At 35.3% G+C, this 24452-nt stretch overlaps 1 protein-coding gene across 2 annotated transcripts in view; it reads left to right on the plus strand.

Moving 5' to 3' along the window:
- Positions 1 to 24452, plus strand: part of LOC149562676 (phosphoglycolate phosphatase 1A, chloroplastic-like) — a 258106-nt gene that overhangs the window by 152688 nt on the left and 80966 nt on the right. For both annotated transcript variants that reach the window (XM_089826124.1, XM_089826125.1), the window contains exons 6-7: positions 2622 to 2681; positions 2834 to 2886. In XM_089826124.1, coding sequence (XP_089682250.1) covers positions 2622 to 2681; positions 2834 to 2886 — 113 coding nt within the window. The remainder of the gene's footprint in view (positions 1 to 2621; positions 2682 to 2833; positions 2887 to 24452) is intronic.

Consider the following 24452-nt stretch of genomic DNA (forward strand, 5'->3'; position numbering starts at 1 on the left):
CTATGAACAAAATCAGAAGGAAATTTATGAGGAGAGTTAGGGAGGAAGTTTATATTCACATATATGAACAGATCTGAGAAGTATTCATGAGATTTTTGAGCGAAATACAAGCAAATTATTAAAGCATATTGGGGCAGATTTGTGAAGAATTAACGGTAAGTTTGGTGAGTATGGATGTATGAAGCTTCGAAAGAAGGATATAATACAGATTTGGTGAAGGAGGTAAAAGACATCATTGATGTGCAATCTATGTCTGAAGAAAACTAATGGTAAGAGGATACAAACAGGAAATGGGAGATAACGAAGATGTTGATTAAACTAGGACAGTAGCGACTCTTGAAAGAATTGCTCATGACACCAGTTTGCATAAGCATCACTGAAAATGAACAGCCATCAAAATAAAAGGAATATGTATAGAGTTGTTATGACATGCAGCGGCCTGTATATCCCTACCATTCAGAGATGGAAAACAGAGATAAGACAAAAAATGGCAATACAATCTTCATCACACCACATAAAAGGTGAAGCAGCAATCCTAGTCACCGGTCAATCTTTAGCATTGCAGACAACAAATAAAATACTCAGAAGGCAGCAATCAAAAAGTTTTTCCTGTGCAACACATAAAGACAAAAATTCAATAGCACATAAAGACAAAAGTTGAATAAGACAAAGTTTGTCTAATATGCAAAAATAATAAACAACAATTGAAACAATAGTCATTATAATATATATCGACTATTTCAAAGAAAGCTGAGTACATTACAAACAGAGGTATTGGGCCTTCAAAATTATTTGTTAAAACCACGACAGTTTGGTGCCACAAAAGACTAATTATTAAAGTAAGTCCCTAAGTAATATTGTTCTAAGAAACTCATTAAAATGGAAAGGCCACGTCATTGGAAGGATATGACTGTTCGATTAAAGAGGTGTGCTCGTCAAAGTAAAGGAACAGATAAATGTGAAATAATTTTTTTTTGTAGCAGAGCAGTGGAAGGGGAATAATGAAGAGTAAAGGAGTATATGCAGATTGAAAAGAAACTGAAGTGATTTGTTTGTGTATAATTAAAGTATGTTCAGATTTATTAAATCTGATATATATATATATATATATATATATATATATATATATATATATATATATATATATATATATATATATATGTTACAGTGGAAGGGGAATAATGAAGAGTAAAGTAGTATATATATATAAGAAATGTGTATTAAAAGAGTGAAAATTGCAGAAAATATAGAGGAAGAAAGTATGCAGATATTAGGGAGTTTTTTTGTGCAAATTATTTGGTGATATTGCAGCATTCATAGAAGCAAATTAAGAAATGATCAATTTGTCCATCCGTTGAAGGTAGCAACATTATCAAGGTGGAAAACAGTTTATGTGAAGTGTGTTCGGGCTCATGAATTTGGCAGTGGGGTTGGTTCCTACGAATCATTATAAATGAACAATTTAATATAAAAAGAAATTATTTGTCGTGGTTTTCTTCTGCATTGGGTTTCCACATAAATCATTGTGTCATTGTGCTCATGTGCATAATTGTCTATTCAGTTATTAAGACTACTGTTGATATTAAAGTTTTAATTGGCAAGCATCCACAGGCCCAGGATGAGCTTCTTGGGTGCATCCAGGCAGCATCCAAAAGCACTTGTGCACTAGAATGCATCCACATCAGCATCCAGTGGCTCTGGGAGAGAATCGGTATCTGAGGTTTTGACATCAGTGACATAATTCTAACAATATTGTATGCTCAAATCTCTAGATATGTTCTTTTTTGTGCACCTCAAAGCCTTATATATGTTGATGTCATCCTTTGCCCCACTTCCATCATTAGCTGCAAGGTGACTTCCATATAAATGCAGCAGTAAGTAATTCAGTTCTAAAGCTCTCCGACTCATATTAGTGTTTTTGAGCTATTGTAAATGCAAACCTCTAGAATAGTTTTACCCTCGATATATGTCTATACACAACAGAATGTCATAATGCAATATTTTCCCATTGTAATCCATGTTATCATGGCACCTCACTTAAGGAGAAGAAATTCCATACAAATGGTCAGTTATTGATTTTCCTTAAAAGCGTAGGGCACATTCCATGCCTTTTTGCAATTTTTGTCCAAAACTGTAGGTCTTGACATTCCAAGTCCATCTCTAGGAATCATCTTCAGTGCCTTTATAAATACAGTTATCATGATATCTCAGTTTATAAGATAAAATGTTGTATGGATCATAATTTTCTATTGCTTTTCCTTAAAAGGATGGTGCATATTCAGCATCTATTGTCATTCTTTCCGAGATTTCTGGTTTTGGCATTTTAGTCTGTCTTTGAAACCTATCTTCAGGAAGGATTGATGATGTTCAAAATAAAAAATAGTAGTGAGATTATATTGATAGGAAGCTCTTCCCTCCTGCCAGAAGGGCCAAAGAATCTTATACTCCAATCATGTCTTAAAAAAACATTGTCTACAATGCACACGATTTGGATATGAACTGACAGATCCAGTAATGAAAAATGCTTTTTGTATGGTAGAGATTTTTGTAGCTTTGATCAATTTCTTAAAATGAAAATTTTAGGATCAGAATGGCAGTATGATATGTTGCTTGCTTGACAGGAAGACGGAAACAAAAGAATAGAACTAAAACCTGGTTTTCTTATGGAGCACGATGAAAATGTATTTCTCTAAGCTTTTCTCTTAATCTTTTCGCTCTCAATTGTGGTCTTACTATTCTTTTTGTCAGTTGTTATATTTCCTAAATATTCTTGCTTTTACCCTTGTGCATGCTTGAAAAAGAGGTTCAAAATTAGAATGGCTTTTTTTGGCAGGTGGGTGCAGTTGTAGTGGGCTTTGATCGTTATGTCAATTATTACAAAATACAGTAAGTCACATGTGTATATTATTTTTTTCAATTCATTTATGTAAAAACCCTTACTGATTTTTTAGAACTTCTGCTGTCCCTTTCCACATTTTCTCAAACAATTTGCATACTTTGTGAATGTAAGGGTTTTACTTCTTGTGAAATAAGTTTCAGAATTGCGGGTAAGATGGAGATAAAATATTTCTGTTGTTTTACTTTCAGACTTACAATGCTTGGAAAGACTAACAATCCTTAGAATTATTCACATGAAAGCATATACAAATTTGCTTGGGAATAACATTATTTGAGCAAAAATAAACCTTAGATGGCAAAAATCTTTGAGCAATATAATGACTGAAGTTTAAACAGAAATTGGGATTGAACAGGGATGGTGTCCAAACTTTCATATCAAGGTTAAATATCAGAAATTTGTGTTTATAAAAGACTTAACAAATTTTAAAATCAACGAAGCAGAATGTGAAACTGAAGTATTGTTACAAGACTCAGACTCAGCAAGCTGATTTTTGACTTGGACTCGTATGTGGCATTTGGACTTATCAAAAAGAGAGCAAGGACTCGGAAAATTGAAAAATTCAGGAAAATTTTAGATTTTTAAGGATTAAAAACTTCTTTTATTCATTATCTAATAAATTAACATTAAAGACACAATACTTGAGATAGATAGAAGCTACTGTGCACACATACACAAGTTTACGTTTATCACATAAGTATAAATGCAAATTTTTGAAGGAAATAAGTTAAACTAAACAACACATTAGAAATATAATAGTGTCACTATCAAATGTTTACAATATTCATGGAATATGAAATCCATGGAATTGAAAGTTCAAAACATAGACAAACTAAAAGCTAGAGCCTAGAAGAGTAAGGCTTAGAGTAGCCTAGATTAGTGACAAGTTGACCTTGCAACCCTATTATGTGTACACCTAAGATAGGTTGTGGAAGAATTTTCAACGATGATTTGTAATGTCCCCATCTTTTTAACTTTTTAGTGGAGTTCTTAGCCTTTACATTCTCCAAAGGCTAAGTGGAGGAACAAGGGGAAACTGATTAAATTAATATCTTATAAAGTCATTAAATAAATTAAAATTAAAAGGTGACTTTATATTTAATTAATTTAATTAGAAGTGTCTAAAATTAATTAAATAAATTAAAAGAATCTTCTAAAAGGAGGAATAAAATTTTATTTTATTTCTTCTAGAAGGAGGTCCATCTATTGGAGGAAAAAAATAAATAGGGAGGGCAGCCTCATTGTTGATCATCGAATGTGTTGCCATCCACTCTACTGGATGACTTGTGGAGCCAAGGGTTTTTGCAATTGCGACATTGATCGTTGGAAACAAACACTCTCATTGATTTGCATAACTGAGGTAGTGAAATATCTTTTGAAGGGTTGCAGCTGTTGGAGAAGACAAATCAGTCTTTTCATCGTGCCAAATTTGTGGCCTAGGGCCAAATTTGTGGTTAAGATTGAAGGAATAAGTCGGATATTGCTACAGTACATATTTGCTACACTATCGCTGCTATGGTAAAACTCAGATTTTTGAAGCAATTCCAGGTTTTTATCTATTACATTTTGCATTGTTTGAGAGTAGATAATTACGGCATTGGTAGGATTTTGATTTATATCAAAATTTCATTTTAGGAGTTGTCAAAGGGAATTAGAATATCATTTAAATCATAGCATGCATTGTCTTAAGTCTCATTGTTGAAAATGCATATTTTCTCATTTGTAACCAATGTTTATATAAATACAAAAAAAATATTTGCATCGCTGTTGTTAGTCATTTAGAGTTTGCAAGCATATCTCTTTTAGTTTGGCATTTAGGAACAATCAACATTTAAATCATTGTTATATTCCTTGTGTCCGAAGTGTTTGACGAAATGTCGAATGACTGAATTATTAAAGAATTTGGTATTTGATGAAGTTATAACTAGCTGAGAGTTATTACATTGGTATCCAAGCTAAATCCTGCCATCCTGAGTGTTTAGCAATCACATTCAACCAACTGGGGTTGGCTCTTACAGATTTTACCATGGTTTAGCGCATGAACCCACAGGATAGACAAAATCAAGAGTAAGGGGATAACAAGAGTTTAGTGGGATCACCTAGAGCTCATAGAAATCTTTCCAGAACAGCAGACAGGCCCACACGTCCTACCTTTGTTGGAGAGGAACCAGTACAGGAGCCAACATAGAAAGCTGAGGATGAGACATTTGTAGATATCCTTATGGTTGCTAATGATGAATGAGAATTATTGGCACTGCAGGTGCGGGAGAGAATGACATTTGAGAGGTTTGTGAACAAAAGAAGAGAACACTACCGTGCAGTCAGATAGAAAAGGAGACCATGTGTCAAGGATAATGAATTAAAGCGTGCTACAGGAAAGCTTTCTGTAATGTCCCTGTTTTTGGCAAGTCTACGCAGTTGATGGGGTTAGCTCATCATAGCGACCCTCATGAGTTGACAGGGCGTTTTGGGGGTCCTAGTTGTGGACTTACTAATTTTAGTAAGTCTATTATTGGAAGTCGCTATTTTTGGCAATTCAGTGGGTGGCTTTGGCAGTTGGTTGCCATCTATAGGAATAAGATTAATAATTGCATGAGCTCTTATTTATTCAATAATTATTAAGTTGCATTATTATAATGATATTTATATTATTATAATAATGATGTTAAGAAATATTTCTAAAAAGTATGTTGGAAAGTTTCAAGTGTTGAGTTCTTTTGGGAAACTTCCACAATTTTTGAAGTGGAGTTTTTTAGGAAACTTTGGCCAATGAAAGATTATAAATGAGAGCTCATTTCATTGGGAGAGACACATTTGGATATTTTAATTTTCTTTTGTTTCCTTCGCGGCTTTTTCCCGATTTCTGATTTTTTTGCCGTTGCTGTGATATAAGGGTTTGAAGTTGAGTGGGCAATTCACTGCTGATATATAGTGATTTGTGATATTCTAAATATTTATTATATCTCCCTAATTGTGTTTCTTGTGGCTAGGAGTTATTGTCTTGCTGAAAGATTGAATTCTGAAGGTGGTTTAAGAATTGCATTTGCAAATAGATTCGCTGAGTCTCCTACTGTATCCCTGTGGCTAAGGAGAGATAGTTGTGGACATCTCCAATTGTAGAATTTGAATTGACTAGCAATTACGAATTCTGATTGCGGAGAACGTTTGGTTTTCTAAGGTTGGCATTTTAGCGTGGTAGCGTTTGTGAAATTAGTGTTGTGCCCTTGAGGGAAGCATTGCATATTGGGGACAATAGATGGCTTAATTCCAAACCTATGTCCATTCTTCCAGCTGCTGGACCTAGAATTGTTACCTATGGTTTCTGTTTTGGAGGTCATGCAATCACTTAGAACACCCGTAATTATGGCCGGCCTGCAATTTCATTTCAGGCAACAATTTGTGTTTGAAGGAAGGTGCGGAATTCATTGTTGGAGAGAAATCTTTTTCTACAGTTGTTATTTAGTATTGAGGAGCCAGCGTGATAATAAAGAAGGCATTGTTGGTGGGACAACTAGCCAAAAACACTTGCTTTCCAGTTGCCAATAAAATAAATTTGTTCTTCTAATTGATGTTTATCCAAAATAAAGTGCAAAGTCTATCATTCAGTTACAGTCTGATTATCTATCTTTTCATTTTAAAGTTCTTGAAGTTGCTGATTTATATTTACAAAGAAAAAACAAATACAATAATTAGTAAACTTTGAGGAAATTACAAAAACAATAAGTTGTGCAAATTGGAAGCCAGTTTGGGTTATTACACTTTCCTTGACTACATTTGATGGGAGTAGCAGAATGACAACGCAAGCTTGGATTCACAAACTTGATACCTTCTTAGCACTGAGAGCTATGACAAAAGTGGGGGCAATAAAATATGCCATGCTACATTTAGAGGGAGCTACACATGATTGGTGATACCACGGGATGGTTACCCTTCAACATAACTAGGTAACTTCATATCAGGACTTCATGGACAGGTTGGTAGAGTGGTTTAATAAGAATCCTGAATTCTACTTTAGGGGGTTGGCACAGTTGAGACAGACAGGTGGATTGGAGTATTTCATTAGTGACTTTCAGAGGTTATCCGTTATGGTGCCATATAGGAGATTGGTTGTTTTGTTCATTGAGGGATTATCTGAACCACTGAAGGGTTGGGTAAAAGCCTTTGATCCATTCAATTTGCAAGAAGCGATTAAGAAGGCTAGAATTATGGAACAAGCAGCCCCAGTAAATAAATTTTAGTCAAAGGGTGCATCATCTAGCAAAAACAAACCATTCTTCAAGAAACCTGAGAGGAATGAAACTAAGGCTGAAAACAAAGATCAATCATTTGCTTCTTTGGATAGAGAGACATTAAATGATTTAAAGAAGACAAAACTTTGTTTTTATTGTGAAGAACCCTATGACATGAACCAGGACTGTCCTTTGAGGCCAAAGGGGAAAGCAAACAGGGTTATGAGGGCTTTTTATGAGGATTTTGATTTTGAAAAGTTGGACTAACAATCTGAAAATGAGGAATCAATTGAAAAAAAGGAAGGCATAGATGATGAAAAGTTGAACAAAATGGCTACAGGTGATGAGAAGATTGAGGGTAGACTTAAGGAGTCCTGTCTCACTAATGTACAACAAGAGGGATCATTCAAGATGAGAAGGGTATTGGCTGGTCAACGAGTTATTACTTTGCTTGATATAGGTGCTACTCACAATTTTATTGATTCCACGTTGATTGAGAGGCGTGGGATATAGACAGAGCAATTTGAGGCTCTAAGAGTGAGCGTAGTTGATGGCTACATCCTCAAATGTGACAGGAAGATTACATCTCTGCCACTAAAGATCAACAATTTTGATTTCAAAGCAGATTTTTATGGGGTTAACATGGGTGATACAGATCTGGTCTTGGGTATGACTTGGTTACATGATATTGGGGAGTTTACTCTCAATTTGAGAGATATGGAGATGAAGTTTCAGTCAAAAGGGAAGACCCATATGCTTTAGGTCATTAAGTTTCAGTCAGAAGGGAAGACCCATATATTTAAGGTCATTCATGATAGTGGGTTTAAGATGATGTCTTGCAGACGCATGGAGAGCTTGTTGAGACATGACCAGGTTGAGAGGGCAACTTGTTGCACTTTAATACCATCATAGGGACAACAAAAACTAGAATATCACCTAGATACACAAGAATTGAGAATCAAGCACTACAAGGTTTTTGGTGAAATACCACCAGGTAGACCTCTAGATAGAAGTATTGAGCATATTATTGAGTTAGAAGAGAGTGCTAAACCCATCATGCTTACACCCTACATGTATCCAAAGGGATTGAAGGATGATATTGAAAAAACCGTCAAAGAACTACTTGCTATGGGTCATATTAGACCAAGTAAGTCTCCTTTCGCTTCTTTTGTGGTTTTGGCAAAGAAGGATGGTACTCTTAGGATGTGCATAGATTATAGGGTCCTGAATAAGAAAACTATCAAAAATAGTATTCCATTCCATAGATTGATGAGTTATTAGATTAGCTACATGGAGCATGTTTCTTCTCCAAAATTGATTTGAGACCAAACTATCATCAGATCCGAGTCAGAGAGTAGGATATAGAAAAGATGGCATTTAGGTGTCATTGTGGCCATTTTGAGTTGTTAGTTATGCCATTTCAGCTAACTAATGCTCTAGCTACTTTTCAGTCCACAATGAACAGGGTCTTTCAGCATCAGTTGAGGAAATTTGTGTTAGTCTTCTTTGATGACATCCTTGTGTATAGTAAGACATGGGAAGAGCATGTGCAACACTTAGACACTATGTTGAGCATTCTGAGCAGGGAGTCCTTGTATGCAAAAGAGTCAAAATGTGATTTGGGATTATCTGGGTCACATAATTAGTGCTCAGGGAGTATGCATTATCGGAGTTATTATATCTGGGTCACATAATCAGTGCTCAGGGAGTACACATAGATCCTAAAAAGATTCGTGCTATTATTGAGTGGCCTACTCCAATGAACTTGACACAGTTGAGCGGATTTTTGGGGTTGTGTGGGTTCTACATGAGGTTTGTTAGTGGATATTCCAAGTATGCAGCACCCTTGATTGACATGATGAGAAAGGGGGCTTTCTTATGGACTTTTGATAGGCAAGAGAAATTCAAGGAGTTGATGACTTCTTGTCTAGTGCTAGCATTACCATATTTTAACAAACCTTTTGAGTTGCATTGTGATGCATTGGGGAAAGGTGTTGGAGCAGTGCTTATGCAGGATAAGCACCCGATTGCTTATGAGAGTAGGAAGCTTAGGGGGCTTGAGAGGAGCTTCAACATTTATGATAAGGAAATGTTGTCCATAATGCATGCTTTGGCAAAATTCAAGCAGTTTTATTGGGTAGCAAATTCAGCATAAAAACTGACCACAATAACATAAAACATTTCCTGGGGCAGCAAGATCTTAATGATAAGCAGCAAAAATGGGTAAGTAAATTACAAGCATATGACTAATATTACCTGTTTCAAGGGGACACGAAATGTAGTAGCAGATGCCTTGTCACGAAGATTCCCACTTGAGCTTTTTGATGGATATATCAAAGCATTGCAGACATTTGATCCTTGCAGAGTATGCAAAGGATACATGGGCATCGGGATTCATAGATGGATCGATCCAAAGTAGTGATATCACCCTTGTGAATGAGCTCATCATTTACAAAGGGCACATTTTTTTGGTGCCAGGGTCAAAGGTGAGGAGGATGGTGCTGACAATTTATCATGACTCACCTATGGCAAGACATCCAAGTTTTTACAAAACCTACCAGTAGATTTGTGAGCGTTTTTCTTGGAAAGCTCTCAAAGCTAAGGTGTAGAGTACTGTTGAGGATCTCTTGATAAAGTGGGCTTGTTCTTAAGAGATCCAGAATGGAGATCTGGGCCGGTGTGTTTCCAAGGTGTTCCAAGATGTTATATTGTGGCCCCTAATGAGGATGATTCTGATAGAGATGCTCTAGATGGAGGTGGTCTTGATGGTGTAGAAATAGGTGGGCCAGCTATATTGAGTCGAGTCCGGCGAGTAGCAACTATACATTGGGTATCTGGGCCCTTAATGTTAATGACGTTGATGGATGGCTCGACCTGTGATATGCAACCGATAAGGCTTCCATAGTCTAAATACGCCGAGGTATAGTTTTGAGACTTGTCTCGGTTATCTCCTTGTTTGCCTTGAATATTGTTCGGCTTGTTGACAGGAGGGTTTGCGGGTGATTTTCCTAGGTTTGTGTTATGAGGAGGGAAAGCATTTTGATATATCATTAATCCTGCATTAGGTGAAGTTTGTGCCCCCATTGTGATTTCTTTCTGATCAATTAGGTCTTGGACATAGTCCTTGAGTTGCATGCATTTGAGGGTGGTATGTCCTTTGACATGATGGAATTTGCAAAACTCATTATCTTTATACTAGGATGCCCTAGATTGGTTTGGTTCCAAGGGTTGTGTTGGTGGATGTTGAATAAGATTATCCTTAGCTAGTTTTTCAAAGATTGCATCAAGAGGTTCCCCCAACGGGGTGTATGCACGAGGTTGTCTCTAAACATGGGGTTTAGTACCTGCCGAAAGTGTGATAGCATTGGTTTGATTATGATGAGCAGGTATTTGTTGATTGTTCTGTATGGGTGATGGGTGATACACAGGGGTTGCTGCTGATAGAATTGTTGCTGACAAAACGTGGTAGGAACATTGGTAGCTACCCCAACGATATGAACTTGTTGGGTGTTGGTGGCACCATCTGTCACCGTGTTTTTGTTTTTGTTCCAATATTAGGATTTGTCATTGTTTGGTCCTCAGTCCTGGGTATTTTCCTTGTAAAGTCTAATAACACCATCCTTGATGAGGCCTTGTTCAAGTCCCATCCCATTTTCTTTAATGTCTTTGTACATTTGTAAACAGTTCATAACCATATGATGGGCGAGACTAGGGTGTGCATTGTTTATGAACATTTTGACAAGATGACGCTCAGGGATGGTACAAGAAATCTTGGTTGTGAGTATTTGCCAACGTTGCAAGTATTCTGCAAGGCTTTCTCCCCCTTTTTGCTTAGTATGAACTAGGTCCATGACAGATAATTCAGTTTCGACAAGATGGGTATATTGAGCCACAAAAGCTTTAGAAAGATCAGCAAAAGTTTTAATAGTTCCTTGAGGGATACGACAGAACCATTCTAAGGCTGGGCCTCCTAAACTTTTGGGAAAGAGCCGCATGAGGAACACATCATTATAGGCTACCTCCTGACAATGCATATAGAATTCTTTAACATGCGTGACAAGATCATTTTTCCCCCTAAATTTGTCAAACTTGGGGATCTCAAAATGTTTAGGAAACGGTGTCATCATGATGGTTTTGTCAAACGGGTATGGGCAATCATTCTCAAACTTGAAAGTTTTGGAGTCTATCCCATCTTTGAGGGCTTTGAGAGCATTTTTCATCTCTTCCCATTCAAAGTTTATAGGTGGGGGAGCAAGTGCCCCTAGTGTAAGATACATGCCAAGATCTGAAGGTTGATATGGAAAACCCTAGTTGCCATATGGCATCTGTGGAAAAATAGGTTGCACAGCTGGTGTGATGGATGTTATGGGTTTTTGGAATGTGTTTTGGGTATACTGTTGCATCTGCTGAGAAGTTTGTTGGTGGGGAAGATAAGTATGAGGTTGCTGCCCTATGAGATATCTTTGTGTGGGTGCTTGAGCATACTGCTGGTGTGAAGACTACAGTTGAAAGGGTGGTAAGGTGGGTAATGCCTGTGCCATGCTTTGGGAATACATACCATATCCAATATATGTGGGTTGCGCTCCTGCTTGAGAGTATGACTGATTATGAACAGGCGCAAGGTAATTAATCTGCGGTAGAGTATTCATCATAGGGAACTGCAATGGCGGGGTGGTTTGGCTATTTCCCAAAGGTGGCATGGAGAAATAGTTGGTAAGGGGTGGTAGTGAATAACAATGTGAAGTGGTGGATGAAAGTGTCTGAGGGGCGAACATGGCTGCAGTGCTAGGAGGAAGACTAGTGATAGGTCCTTGTGCTATAGCAACATTCCAAGGTCCCAAAGGAAATGAGGCTGAAGAGCTTTGGCTAGCTACAAAAGGGTTGATAGTGATGTTGGGTGGGATGGAAGATGAGGTATTTGACCCTAGTGGTGGCATTTGAGTAGTACATAGACTAGGTGTGCTGTGAGGTGGAAGTGAAAAGGTAGTGTTGATGGATGTAAACGGAGGATGTTGTGGAGTAGGGAAATGAGTGGTTGAAGCAAAGGCAGATGATACACATGAGGTTGGTTGGGATGTAGTATGTACTGAGGGTTGAGTGAGGATGGGATGAGTGTTTTGTGGAATAGAAGTAGGCACCTGGGTTGAGGGTATATTCGGGTCTGCAGGTTCCGTCTGACGTAGTTGATATCCTTTGTTGAGTGAAGAGAAAGGATCGGTAAGGACAGATGACTCTGCAACTAGTGGTTGCCACCCAAACAGAGGGTGTGTAGGATCTGAAATGTCGATAGGTGGTGGACGCCCAAATTCAAAGGAACCAACACTATCCCTTAAGAAATTTGCCATGATGGTTTCCTTGTTTCGGTCTATGATGGCATTAACAATGGTGGCATGACCAGGTTGGTTCATGAAAGCATCAATGTCTATGGAGGAACTTGTTTCTTCGGGGATTTGTGGTGGTGGATCTGGTGGCATCATGGAAACTATGGGGTATGGCTGAGCTCGAAATGTGTTATTATTATGACTAGGATCCATGTCCTTTTTACTTGTGTTCTTACCAAAACGAGTGGTGGGTGGCATGAAAGGATGACTTTCCTAATGACGAAAATGCAAAGAGGGATGATGCTAAGTGTATATGATACTTGTAGGAATTTAGATGATATGGTGCTATGTGGAGGAGATTCTGTTTTCCTTAAGTGTGAACTTGAATATGTGGTAGCGATATCAAAACCTAAGGTAGCCTTGTGACCGTTGGGAAGACAAATGGGATCAAGTGTGTAGCCCAACCTTTTGCTTAAGGTGATGTGGGACACAAGCGACAGTTTATCCTAAACAATGCTTAGTTTAAGGACAACTATGATGGTGAGATGGATGGAGGTTTCTCTAGGGAGACAAAGCTTAATGAGGTGATGCGAAAAATGTTTCTAAGTGTAGAGCAACTAATGGAGGATGCTAGGGTTTAATGATGTTTGATTTGGAGGATTTCTAAAAACCTAAGGTTTGATGACAAAAGGTGAAGGAGATGATTATACCAAATGTTTAGATGGGATGAAGAATTAACAGAGAGACTAAACCTACAAGGAGACAAGTGCATAAGTGTGTGAGGAAAAAGATGGACCTAATCAAAGTAGTTAACATGAGAGTTATTGATAAGGCTATGGTTGACACCTCGTCAGAGAGTTAGGGTCTGAATCTTGTAATCCCACTTGGTTTGTAATGCAACGTCTGCTCCGTCTTTCTTAATTTGGTCTAGCTTGGCAATCCTTGGGTTGGGGGTATGTTTTTGATCTTCTACTTCTATCTTCGTGTAAATTGGTATTTGTGGGAGTTTAGCCTTTTTGAACTTAGCATTAGGTTGGCCTGACATGAGATATTTCCAAGGGATTTTAATCACAATTGTGGGGTTTTGGAGGTAGTGACTATGCTAAGTATACCTTCTAGACCTTGGGTTGGAACATAAATCAATTGAGAAATAGCAAGTTTTGGATTCTTTCAGGATTAATTTGGCTAACTATCTTCTAGGCAAGGAAAAAAAATGTGTCATTTTCGGTCAAGTAGATTGCTAGCAAAAAGGTATTTTGAAAAGAGCAACTTTTGGATCTTTTTAGAGCAAGAGGGGTTTATTGGTAGCTAGACTTTTGTGGGGTATTTTCTAGGTAATAAGTGTAGGCAAAAGGTAAACTAAAAGTACGGTGTTGCGAGTGGGCTTGCTAACAACCGTTTCTTATGTATGAAAGGCGAGCTCTTTCAAAAATAAAATTTGTGATCTTTTCGGTCAAGTAGGGTAAATGGAAAAGTATTTTGAAAAAAGAGCAAGACTTTGGACCAACAAAGGATTTATAACTTTGGGTTTTGCTTAGTGATTCTTGTGTTTTTGAGGGAATAAGTAAATCATTTTGAGACAAATGGACAAATTGGACCAGCGAGACAAGCAGTTGTTGCGAATGGACTTGCTAACAACTATTGTTTTGAGATGACAAAGATGAAACTTTCTCTCTTCTGATACGGGGATAAATGAGCAAACAATTTCTCAAAGGACAAAGCAACTTTGAGAAATACAAACAGTTGATCTCTTTAGCAAAAGGATTTTTTTGATAGTAACCACTGAATTGTGTATGTTTGTTACTTAATTTTAACACATGTTAAAATTCAGTTCTGAGAATTCAAATTTTATTTGCTGAAAACACTTTTCATTTTCTATTTGAAAGAATATAAATGTCCTTGTATCATTCATTTCTTGAATATACAATTGATATTTTACACAATAATGAAACGCTGAAAGCAAAGTATCTCACACAAATTGTGAATACAATTGCTATGTTTCATACGTACTAAGAACAAGAAAAATAAAACATATGGGAGAAAGTCAGAGATAACTAGTCATTGCCTTTCAGACTTTGAATGGTTAGGTGTTTTGTCGTTGCATTGTCGCCCATGGTCCAGCTCTCGATCTGGTAAGCTCCTGGTTCCTCGTTCCCCTGCAAGAGAAAAAGGTTGGGTTAGATCTTTATGATCTAAGCAATGACTAGTTACCTACAGCTACATTCTTGCACATGTTATATTTCTCTTATTCTAAATACATACAAAAAACACAAGGTATAATGTCAAAGGGACGTATTATTTTGATACAAAACCTTTCATTATAATCAAGTACAGGCATGTTCAATTCATAAGGAATAGCTGCAAATTACAAGAAATGGTTTATGAGTGTCATGAGCCCGTGCTCGAACATCATAAAATAATTTTTATTTGTTATGATTGCATCTATTCCATCAAAACAAAGTTTGTGCATACGTTGAATAAGTGAATAGAAACAACTCTCTAAGCAATACAATGCAAGGAAATGCAGAGAGCTGCAGTAGCAGAGAAGTTTTGACTTGTCTATGTAACAGATACAGGAAACTATATTGCAAATAATGATATCTTCCAAAAAATCCAACATAACGGTTACCAGCAGTTACAAAGAAATAACAGAAGAATCTGAATATGTTGAAACATTCTAATTTATAAAAGGGGTAACAAGCACAAAGATATGCGCATATATATTGTTACTGTTACTACTGAATGTTCTAAAGCTTACATCAAACAAAAAAAAGAACCAAATGGTTGCAGCATGTTGAATCAATGTGAAAGTAAAATGATTTCTATTTGGAAAGGGAAATCTCAGTTATATCACAGAAAAAAGGCATTTAATGTACAGGTCAACAATGCATTTTTTATGGTATTTCTCTTAAGTACTCGCAGCAGAATCTACAAGATCAGTATGATGATATGATCACAAAGCATGATAAATACAGTCAAATAACAAACTGATTCCTTACTCAATCCTGCACAGACAACAGATTTGCATTTGATCTGAATAATGGCAACAATACAAAGACAAAAGCATTTAATCAAATACATACAGAAATCAGACCAGCAAATACTAGTTTTCTTTCATGAAATGGCGGCATAGATGAGAAAAATGCTCAGATTTTTGTTACAGCAGTATTGGTGAATACATGATTTCCAAATTAATGCCAAAACCCTCGTCAGACAGCCGCAAGAGTTGTTTCAAATTGCATGAAAAGCAATAATCTAGAACAGGAAAATTATGGAATTAAAGCACCAGATCGTGCCAGCAGTTAACATGAAATATGCTCAAAGAATCGTGCTTCCAGCACCAATACCCGCAAGATATGATCAAATATGGAGATATTCCAACAGAGAAAGGAAAAAACGGGTTTTTTTTAAAATAAAAAATAAAAAAAGATACCTGTAAGAATATGGTCGAGCATGGCGACACTAAGATGAGATATGCCCAGAAATCGTGTTTCCAGCACTAAAAAGAAAAATGGCGGCACATATATATCAATATATCTAACGCATTCCACATGGCGTTTCAAATATATGCTCTGCAAACAGATGTAACAGACGGCTAATACATGCTGTTTTCCAAGAATGATTGGAAATAACAACAGATGCAAAGTGTTACCTTAAAAAAATGTCTTTCTAGAAGAAGCAAATAGCAAGAGAAAATGCAGAGATACATTTTTTTTAACTTCCAGAGTGGCTTCATGCAACAAAAACATGCTCAGCAAGGGAGAAAAATGCAAACTTCAAACCCTAGCCGACCTCCTCTATTCATGCAATGAAAGAAAACGCAAATGAAATCGTTTTTAGGGTATTCAAACCGACATACCTCCTTTTCTCCATTATATGAAATTTGAAATCCGTAGGGGACTTAAGTGGGTTTATTTCCCATTTTTATTTTTTCACAATGTTTGTATATTGCCATGGGTTATAAGTGTTTTTAAACACTTATTTCTTTTTGCAAATCATATGAAAATAAAAATATATAATAGTGACTTTATAAACTATTTTATATTTTTATTTAAATTGCAAACCTTTATAAACATTTTCCCTATGTTTACTATCTTTAGCATTGAGGATAGGTGGATAAGTGTGACTTGTGTTTAAAGGAGTAGAAAGAGGAGAAAGATTCGTTGAAGACTTGATACTTCAAATATTTTGAACCATGAGAAGGGATTGTAGGGATTTCAATTTGGGTCGAATACTTTGATCAAGCATTTTGGAGATCTTTATGGCCAGTTAGAGCATTTTTGGGGAATTTTGACATGAGTCATGGGTCTCATTATGACTTAGTGTAGTTATTAGGAAGTGAGTCATCTTCTTGATAAGTTTTGACTCCTTTTTTGTAGCTTGGTTTCCTGAATTCGACCCAAGTGCTGGGATTGTATTTAGGGAGTTTTTTGAATTCATTTTGGGGGGTTCGAATTATGCAAAGAAGGCTTATGTAACAATTGTTTTGTCCTTAATATTTTTGTGCAGAAATTTGTAACTCGTTTTGGAAAGATCAAATACAAGTGACAGTGGCTGAGTTTATGTTATCTGAATCTATTTTGGAGCCTTCCCTTCTTTCTGTATTTCTGTGTATGTTCAGGTGATTTGATAAAGACAACTAGAGAATCATCATTTTTTTCATGTTGCTTTGTCTCACCCAATGTCATGTCCCCTAATTTGAGTAATATAAGTAAATTATTATGAATAAATAAATATATTATTTCTTAAATGTTATAATATATTCAAAGAAATATTGATATATTATTAATGGTATAATATATTATTAAAGGATAAATAATAATATATTATTGATATAATAATATGTTACTAAGGTAATAAGGTAATATTAAAGGTCAAATCATTATTAATAAAAAAAATAATAATAATAATAATAATAATAATGTTATTATCATACAATATGATATTACATTATAATTATAATATGATAATAGTATTAAGATATAATAAATAAAAGATTGATAATATTAGTAAGGTAATCAAGATTCATGGGTATCAATCGTACTCATAATAATAACAATAATGTTATTAATAAATTATGTACACTATTATTAAATGAATATTGAATATATAAATATTATTAGTAGGGCATCAAGCATTATTATATAATATTGATAAAATATTATTATAATGATAGTATAAAAATATATGAATAAATGATTAATGATATTATATTATGGAATGGACGTGTTCAAGGATAATATTATAATTAAATATTGTTAATAAAGAAAGTAAAGACTCTATAGATATATAATATTATCATTACAATAGTATATAATTATTTATCATATTGTGAGTGTCTAAAACATATATATATATATATATATATATATATATATATATATATATGTATGTATACATACATATATGTATACATACATATATATATATATGTATGTATACATACATATATATATATATGTATGTATACATACATATATATATATATATATGTATGTATACATACATATATATATATATGTATGTATACATACATATATATATATATGTATGTATACATACATATATATATATGTATGTATATATATACATATATATATATATATATATATATCAATCTTAAAAAGGGTCCATTATAGATCATTTAAGTCATTACAGAATCTATATTAAATGACTCGGAGCCACAATAGGATGTGACTCCTCCGAAAATTCATTCCTATCAGGACATGACTCCAAAGTCCTATATTAATAACAAAAATTGCAGCTTGCATTTCCATCATGGAACATATACAATTACACAAGTCTTCAGCCTTGGAAATTGCAGGTCACCTTGGGAACCGGAAATGTAGAATGAAATTAAATCTATTAAGATCTGACTGGAGACAGGGATGTATGGAGGCCTTTACTTGAAATTTGACATGGCACAAGCCATGAGTTGAACAGTGACTACAGACTGCGTTTGAAATTAATTTGTAGTATAGTCAGTATTGGCTTTGTTGTTTTGGCCTTGTTTTACGTTGTGAAAGGCAAGGAGTTGTTTCCCTATCACATAACCTTTGACAACATGAAGGGATAAGAGAAGCATCAACACAAAGTATTGCTTTAAAGAATAGCGATCAAGCAAAGCTAAGATACATCCATGAATATTTGTCTATAGTCAATACCCGCACATGTAAGAAAGAAAGAATGAGAGAAAAGATGGCAAAAAATAAATGACTTAAAAAAGGGTCATTACAATTGGTATTAGAGCCTAGTTACGAATCTGGTGCATGCAGATGGTATGATTTCAGAAGTTCGAGTTTTGTTCTGGCACTCTCTTCACAAATCTGTGAACACATACCAAGGAATATCCGCGCACTCTATAGCGCCATTACCCATTGAAAACTCAATTCAATATCATGCTGTGATCTTTACTCAGCAGCAGCCAATGTGGCAAAGGAAATTTCAAATTTTATCCTAGTGTAGATGATGAGTGTGCTCCCGTTACATAGCGCATGGAGGAATTCGTGGTGAGACCACCATATGTATATCTTCTCACCGCTTACAAATATATTTCCAAAGCCACGTTAGTTTGAAATCCTTGAATTGCTGCAGCAGAGGTAACAATGCATGCAAATATAATATAATGGGGAGGTGATATAAACTCAAAGGATAAATTTGAAGAGGCTACCACATATTGAATATTTCAATCAACATAAGCTCATCTTTGGTTTATTTTGAATTTTGAATTTTAAGATGAAATTACTAACATTCTTTTATTTTGGGATTCTCATCTAAGAATCAAATTGTTCTCAGGATTAAACTAGAGGAAGACCTTAAGTGGATATGAAGATTACTTCATACTCCTAAATCACCACTTCAACACATAAAGGTAATGAGGTAAGGTATATATTTTGTGCATATTTTGTTATGAAATAATTGATAGTGTCTTTCTTATTACTGACACATTCATTATTATGAAGAATATTGAATAGTCTATCAATGATTCTAGTTACAATGAAATGAAACCAAAATATATATGAAAAATGAAATATAAATAAATACTTCATATGAAAAATGAAATGAAAAATATATATGAAAAATGAAGAATGAAATATAATTTTGAATTAAGGGATAGAGGGTGCAGTTGATTTTGCATAAACAAGACCATCCTAGTATTCTAATAACAATAGACAATGGAAAAAGAAAGAATTTAACCAATTATGATAGAAGGGAAAGCCATGTGATTAGATAGTACATAGGGGTCTATTTTCTCATACGCATCATGATCTCTTAAGATAGGGAGTGGGTGGAGGGAGAGGCGGAGTAAATTCGAGCACTTGATGGATATCCTCCAGGGAACCGCTTGTAGCTTGTTTCATGTGCCCTCTGCATCGTCAATCTACCATCTCAAGATGATCGTAGTAAGGAGAGAGAAAGATTCCTATACCAAATAATTATGTTCATTTGATTAATTTTCTCATCCACATTATGATCTCTTAAGAGAGGGAGTTGGTGGAGGGAGAGGCGGAGTAAATTCGAGCACCTGACGGATATCCTCTAGGTAACCGCTTGTAGCTTGTTTCACGCGCCCTCTGCACTGTCAATCTACCATCTCAAGATGATCGTAGTAAGGAGAGAGAAAGATTCCTATGCCAAATAATTATGTTCATTTGATTAATTTTCTCATCCACATTATGATCTCTTAAGATAGGGAGTTGGTGGAGGGAGAGGCGGAGTAAATTCGAGCATCTGACGGATATCCTCCAGGGAACCACTTGTAGCTTGTTTCATGCGCCCTCTGCACCGTCAATCTACCATTTCGAGATGATTGTAATAAGGAGAGAGAAAGATTCCTATGTCAAATAATTATGTTCATTTGATTAATCATCTCATCCACATTAAGATCTCTTACGATAGGGAGTTGGTGGAGGGAGAGGCGGAGTAAATTCGAGCACCTGACAAATATCCTCTAGGGAACCGCTTGTAGCTTGTTTCATGCACCCTCTGCACCGTCAATCTACCATCCTGAGATGATCATAACCAGGAGAGAGAAGGTTGTCTGGTACTATAAGAAGAAATCTTTCAAATGAACTAAGTAAATTAAATTTAACGCTCATCTTCTCATCCACATTATGATATCCTAAGGTAGGGAGTTGGTGGAGGGAGAGGTGGAGTAAATTCGAGCACATGACAAATATCCTCCAGGGAATCGCTTGTAGCCTGTTTCATGTGCCCTTTGCATCGTAAATCTACCATCTTATGATGATCGTAATGAGGAGAGAGAAAGATTCCTTCCAAATAATTATATAAATGAGGAAAGGAATCATCACAAGACTCATCTTTCTTTGGAGCTATTATATACTAATAATTATTTGTGTTTGTAGGATCCATAGGAGTATTGGGGAAGTATATTTTTCATTCCTTTTATTCTACTTCATTGTGAAAATCAGCAAGGAGTGTATGATGTGTTTGCATCGTGTATGCTTTGTGCCTTCATGCATCATGTGTCTACATCGTGTATATTTCGTGTCTTCATGCATTAATGTGTCTTCTTCGTGTATGCTTTGTGTCTGCAAGCACTCGGATATTTACTTCATGCATTATGACATTAACTACATGCATACCTTATGTATTCTTTCATTCCAGTGTATAACTTGTATATTGAATTCACAATAAAGGTTTAGTGTAAACAATCATTGCTTGAGGACAAGCAATTTGAGGAAGGGCGGACTGTCATGTCCCCTAATTTGAGTAATATAAGTAAATTATTATGAATAAATAAATATATTATTTCTTAAATGTTATAATATACTAAAAGAAACATTGATATATTATTAATGGTATAATATATTATTAAAGGATAAATAATAATATATTATTGATATAATAATACGTTACTAAGGTAATAAGGTAATATTAAAGGTCAAATCATTATTAATAAATAAAATAATAATAATAATGTTATTATCATACAATATGATATTACATTATAATTATAATATTATAATAGTATTAAGATATAATAAATAAAAGATTGATAATATTAGTAAGGTAATCAAGATTCATGGGTATCAATCGTACTCATAATAATAACAATAATGTTATTAATAAATTATGTACACTATTATTAAATGAATATTGAATATATAAATATTATTAGTAGGGCATCAAGCATTATTATATAATATTGATAAAATATTATTATAATGATAGTATAAAAATAAATGATTAATGATATTATATTATGGAATGGACGTGTTCAAGGATAATATTATAATTAAATATTGTTAATAAAGAAAGTAAAGACTCTATAGATATATAATATTATCATTACAATAGTATATAATTATTTATCATATTGTGAGTGTCTAAAACATATATATATATATATCAATCTTAAAAAGGGTCCATTATAGATCATTTAAGTCATTACAGAATCTGTATTAAATGACTCGGAGTCACAATAGGATGTGACTCCTTCGAAAATTCATTCCTATCGGGACATGACTCCAAAGTCCTTTATTAATAACAAAAATTGCAGCTTGCATTTCCATCATGGAACATATACAATTACACAAGTCTTCAGCCTTGGAAATTGCAGGTCACCCTGGGAACCAGAAATATAGAATGAAATTAAATCTATTAAGATCTGACTGGAGACAGGGATGTATGGAGGCCTTTACTTGAAATTTGACATTACACAAGCCATGAGTTGAATAGTGACTACAGATTGCATTTGAAATTAATTTGTAGTATAGTCAGTATTGGCTTTGTTGTTTTGGCCTTGTTTTATGTTGTGAAAGGCAAGGAGTTGTTTCCCTGTCACATAACCTTTGAGAACACGAAGGGATAAGAGAAGCATCAACACAAAGTATTGCTTTAAAGAATAGCGATCAAGCAAAGCTAAGATACATCCATGAATATTTGTCTATAGTCAATACCCGCACATGTAAGAAAGAAAGAATGAGAGAAAAGCTGACAAAAAATAAATGGCTTAAAAAAGGGTCATTACACCCAAACACCTAGCTGCAAAAAAGTATGGTTGTTTGCAAGTTGTAGTTCATGTTTTAGAAGGTAAAGCTCATAAGAGAGGCATCTATTTTCCTCCTTATGCTGGTTCATTTTAAGACTTTATTACAAAATATTTATGTAAGCCTATACAGAAAGGAAGTGTTTTGTATTCATTCAGATATGCTAGTAAGCCCTCCTAGTTACTAGTATTTGAATTTTCATATCATTTTGGTGCATCACCTGGTTCTCTAGTTCAGAGTCCAAGTTTTTAAGTTCATTTAAGTAACTTTTATCCCTTTTCCCTACAAATTCATGTTAGTTTTCTGGAGTTATCAGTTATTATCCAATAGGAACCAGCCTAGAATCCGGAGGTTTCATTTCTAGTTACGCATTTCCCACATGCAAAAATGAATCCCATGTTAGGCAAGATTGTTAAACTTGTTTAGTTTAACAGGGTACAAAATTTTAGCCCTAACAATGTTCAACAAATGTTTTTCACAGGTCTTGAGTACAATTTAAGACAGTTCAAACACACTTTATCCCTACAGTCAGAATTTGATTGTCATATGCTATTCAACGGCCCACAACTTGATGTCTCCTGGTTCTAGTGCAATATTTCCCTCTAATCGAAGAGGTGAGTCGATACAAGAGTCGATCGACAAAGGATACACATCAGAGAACCTTCAAGGCATGACAAATAGAAGTTCCCCTTCTGCGGGAACAACGACCCTTGGAGATGAAACCCAAGTGGCCTTATGCCTCTACCAGGGGAGCACAATGGTGAGTAATCTTGAGGGATGTTGTTTCCCTTGCACCATGAATAACATACCATGAAAGAAAAGCGAGATACTTTAGACTAAGAGGGTTGTAAATGGGTCTGTGGAGTCTCCGTAATGGTTGTTATTGGCTGTGATCCACTTAAGGGTCTATTCCGGACATGCTGAAATCGTGGGAAAGTTTTCCCACCTCAGGCTACCCCCAAAAACATGCCGCCTGAACTGAAGAGATGGAGCGAGAAGGTTTACCCTTCCCCTCATTTTTATACCGGCCAGACTATTTACTGGTTTGAGCTTCTCACCAAAGGGGATGCGCTTCCCAGAGGTGGATGATTGTGCAAAATCCGTGCAAGTCTTAACCCATGTTTATGATTGTGCACATGATTAGAAGAGGATTAGGCTTGGATTAGAGGGGAATTAGGGGGTAAGTGGCTTAGATTTGATGGGATGGGTTAGGTAGGTGGCTAAGTGAGGTTAGTATGTGTGAATGGGTTGGATTAGGGGTTAGGATAGGGTTTAGGGAGGCTCTTAGGATTTTAGATATTTTATTAAATGATTTATTTAATAAAATGGGGATATAGAATTAAATTGAATAGATTTGAGGATTTATTCAATTTAATAGAGGAATAGGGATTTAATTGATAAATTGATTTTGGGTGATCTTTTAATTTTATCAATTGGACTATAGTTAATTAAATTAACTAATTAACTAGGGGATGACAATAGATTAATTAAATATTAAATACTTAATTAATGATGCCTTAGGAGATGACTAAATAGGATTACTTAAGTGATGCAATCAGATTTAGGTGTCTACAATGGGTATTTAATTATTTCTTTGGAACCAATACACAGTGCTATTCAAAGAATAAGATGGACACATGTTTCAGAATTATTGATAAATACATATACGCAGAGGATAGGCAATGTGAAAGCCATCATCGTCAGTGACTTGGAGTCCACATCAGAAGATTGAAAGGAGCAGAGAGGTCAATACATATGTATTACTCACAACTATGCAGTTATGATTGAAAAAGATTAAAATATACAGAATCACAGCACAAAGTCAAGAATATATTATAGAAATGGTTTGCCTCATCTGTTTCTTGTCGAGGAATGTTGGAAAGAACTTCCATCACCATCTTCTTGCAACTCCTGTATACAACAATCCATGTCAAAGCCACGCCTGTCCTGTGTATACGTATAATAACAATCAAACAAATATGGCAAATGCTAC

This window comes from Cupressus sempervirens, chromosome 4 (assembly GCF_028749045.1).
Source record: "Cupressus sempervirens isolate cs-2001-9-10 chromosome 4, ASM2874904v1, whole genome shotgun sequence".
Lineage (NCBI taxonomy): Eukaryota > Viridiplantae > Streptophyta > Pinopsida > Cupressales > Cupressaceae > Cupressus > Cupressus sempervirens.